The sequence below is a fragment of the Panthera tigris genome, chromosome D3, assembly GCF_018350195.1.
Source record: "Panthera tigris isolate Pti1 chromosome D3, P.tigris_Pti1_mat1.1, whole genome shotgun sequence".
Classification (NCBI taxonomy): Eukaryota; Metazoa; Chordata; class Mammalia; order Carnivora; family Felidae; genus Panthera; species Panthera tigris.
This window is the reverse complement of record NC_056671.1, coordinates 22,217,458-22,220,482: the sequence shown is the minus strand read 5'-3', so window position 1 is coordinate 22,220,482 and position 3,025 is coordinate 22,217,458. Positions and strand designations below refer to the sequence as shown.

The following is a 3,025-nucleotide window of genomic DNA, read 5'->3' as shown; positions in this document are numbered from 1 at the left end:
CCCTGACTCCTCTCAGCCTGTCTTGGGGGTTGAATGGAGGGTAGCTTGGCAGGGTGTGCACACATCCCCACTCCAGCAGCCAAGTATTTGGGGATGCTGGCAGTCTTAGGGGGGCTCCTATTCCCCACCCTTCCGCAACAAAGGAGTCGAGTCTCAGTTAAGGCTGAAGAGGATTTAATTGAGCTGGGGAGGGAAGAAAGGGGGGTTAGCAAGAACCCCCAACTCCATCTCTGCCGGCTCTGGGACGGGGCGTCGGCCCTCAGCGAGGGAGGTGTTCCCGGGACACTGAGCGCTTCATTCTGTCCCCAGGGCTCAGGCGAGGGAGGGAGCGGGCCCGCATACCCGGACTTAAAGGTCAGCGCGGGCCGGAGCGCCTTGGTCGGGCCTGGCAGGCGCCCGCAGGTACTCTGGGGGAACAGGTTCGTCAGGCGCCGCCTTGCGGTAGAAGCCGAGCTCCTGCACAAGCTCATTAATCTCCTCGCGGGTCATTTCGCTGAGTGGGATTCGCTTGAAGTAGAAGAGGGAGGTCAGTGCACCTCGCCCCGCCCTTAGCCCCGCCCCCCGTCTGGCTTCCAAGGCCTCACCTCCAGTTCTTCGTAGCGGTGGCCCAGCAGGACGAGCTCTGGGTCTGCCCCTGGGAGATGTTTCATTACCATGTTGTGACTGGAGTTGTTAAGGTGGGTTGTGGTGACCTGAGGCAGGTGGGGTCTCCCACCGACGAAGAGAAAGTGAATAGCGCTGCCTCTTTAGCCCAGGTAGGGTAGGGATCCACATTTACATGTGAGGAAATTAGAGTTCAAAGAAGCAAAGGGCCCTCTTTTTCTGTGTCAGTGGCAACCATCACTAGTCAATTTCTCTTGCCTACCACCTAGAAATTCTCTGGCCAGTCACTATCAATCAATTCCACTTGTCAGATGAAAACCATTTGTCATCCCTATCTGTAAAGTTAAGTGGAAGGAGATTCTCCCAGATCCTCCTCCCCATTCTCCCTCCCCCAGAACGGAAAAAAAAGGATACTATAAAGGGATATCCTGGGTGACAAAGGCCTTCACCTGGGGAAGAACCAGAGCATCAGACCCCAACCACCTTCAAACACCAACAGGAAACTGAAGCCTGCTAAGGTCACACGCCCTTGACTCCCATCCCAGGGAACTTCCCCCACCCAATCTTTGGGATGTTACCCTCCCCTCAAGTTCAGTGGTGACAGAGCTGGAGACCCCTTCCTTCAAACTTACCTCTTTCAGGCGATTCAGCTGTCATCCCCCACAGGTCTGGAGGGAGACAAAAAGGGATAGGTCAGAAGTCCTTCATGTCTGCCCCAACCACACCCTCCAGACCATTTTACCCTCGTCCCAGAGTTGGGTGGGGCTATGGATTACCCCTGGAACAGCAGCTCCCAAGGTATGGAGATGGAGGTTCCTTATGGGCAAAAGGGGGAACTCTGTAAAGATGGGAAAACTGAGGCTTCTGAACATTAGGAGAGAGAAGAGCAAGGCCAGAGACCCAAAGGGCACTTACCAGCCTTGGGGCTGTTGCCTGCACACCTTACTGACTGTTGACTCACTCCCAATCAATGCCCAAAAGAAATGATTACTTCTTTCAGGCAGTAGAGACCGAGGCCTGGTCTTTGGCCCCTAAAGCCTCAGGGTGAAGGCAGACCAGAAGTAAACAGCTCGGAATTGCCCTGGGAGATCCCATTAGAGATACCTGCCATCTGGTCCCTGTCTAACCCCATGAAGAACTGCCCCTCCATTTGGTTGCTTCCCCAACATGGGAGGGTGGGTGCTCTCCCCCAGCACTCCCAGAGGGAGAGTGCCACCTCCCAGCAGGAGTCCAGACCCCAGGAACACCCATTCTAGTCTTCCCTCCTCCTCCCCCTCCTTTTGTCAGACAGTAAACTAAGGCCCGTAGAGGATCTGTGATGATTCAAGTCACACACAAAACAGGGGCTCTGGCGGGTAATTTCCCCACAGAGGAGGATGAGGGACTACTGCTGAGTTAAGTGTTGGTAATGCAGTTGGCTTTTGCGTGGTGGGGCAAGCGCCCAGAGTCTTCCTTCCCTCAGGCAAGGGAGAGACAACCGGAACTGGGTGGGGGAGGAATTCCAGTAAAAACTGGAATAATGGGAGGATGTAAAGTTGGGCTCCAGAGGGCAAGTTTAGAAGAGTCACAGGCCCGGAGTAGAGTTAGGGGACAGGGCCAGTGTGTCTGGGGACCCGCTGTCCGGCCGGATGGGAAACTGGGGAGGAGTTCGTATTTCCAGGCCGCAAGATCGCATGTCTGGGGGCTGCCACGGTGGGTGCTGGGACGTCCTGAGGCTGGGGAGAGGGGAGGGATGGTTCTGGCCCTGAGGGGAATTTGGGAGTCGGGAGGGTCGTCGGGTCAAAATGAGCGGTGATTCCAAGGCTAAAAGGCCACAGGGTTGTGGGTAGTGGTCCCTGAGCTAGGGACCAGCGCACTTACCTCTACCCGGGCTCGGGCCAGGCCGTGCAAGCGGTTCCAGTCGGGCCGGAAGGTGGTGACGGCAGCCGCAAGAGCCGCAAGAAGCAGCAGCAGGGGTGGTGGAGAAAGCGGGAGGTGCATCGGAACCGGGCCGAAGATGATCCGCAAGAAGGAGGCGAACCGCTGGGCCCCTGCGCCACGTCTGGGTCCACCGGCTGGCCCCGCCCCCACTAAAGGCCCCACCCAGCTAGGGACCACGCCCCTAGCTGTCTGTCTCCTCCCCAGGGGCCTCTAGCTCTCTCCCAGCGAGGTTCGGGGTCTTCTCTGGTCCGAAATCTCCTCTGGCCCTCAGGCCTCTAATTTTCCAGCCCCAAGAGTGTCCACGCTCCCTCTGCCTGCCGAGAGCGTAGAAGCTACGGCAGGATGAGGCCAGACAATGCTCCCTTACGCCGGCAGGGGGCGCGGGAGGGATGCAGACAAGGGAGTTTCTGGGCCAACCACTCGACTCGAAGATGGGGGAAACTGAGGCTTGAGGAATTCTTGTTGGTGTCTTTTATTGCTTTGGATGAAATTCTGATCTAGG

The 3,025-nt window shown here is 57.2% G+C and overlaps 1 protein-coding gene across 1 annotated transcript; it reads right to left on the bottom strand.

Moving 5' to 3' along the window:
- Positions 1-157: 157 nt before the first annotated feature.
- Positions 158-2,809, bottom strand: SELENOM (selenoprotein M). The gene is made up of 5 exons (XM_007082564.3): positions 2,464-2,809; positions 1,236-1,271; positions 1,018-1,052; positions 585-663; positions 158-507 (listed from the first exon to the last, which is right to left on the bottom strand). The coding sequence occupies exons 1-5, from the start codon at positions 2,581-2,583 to the stop codon at positions 349-351; spliced, it is 429 nt and encodes a 142-aa protein (XP_007082626.2). The 5' UTR covers positions 2,584-2,809; the 3' UTR covers positions 158-348.
- Between the last annotated feature and the right edge of the window lie 216 nt (positions 2,810-3,025).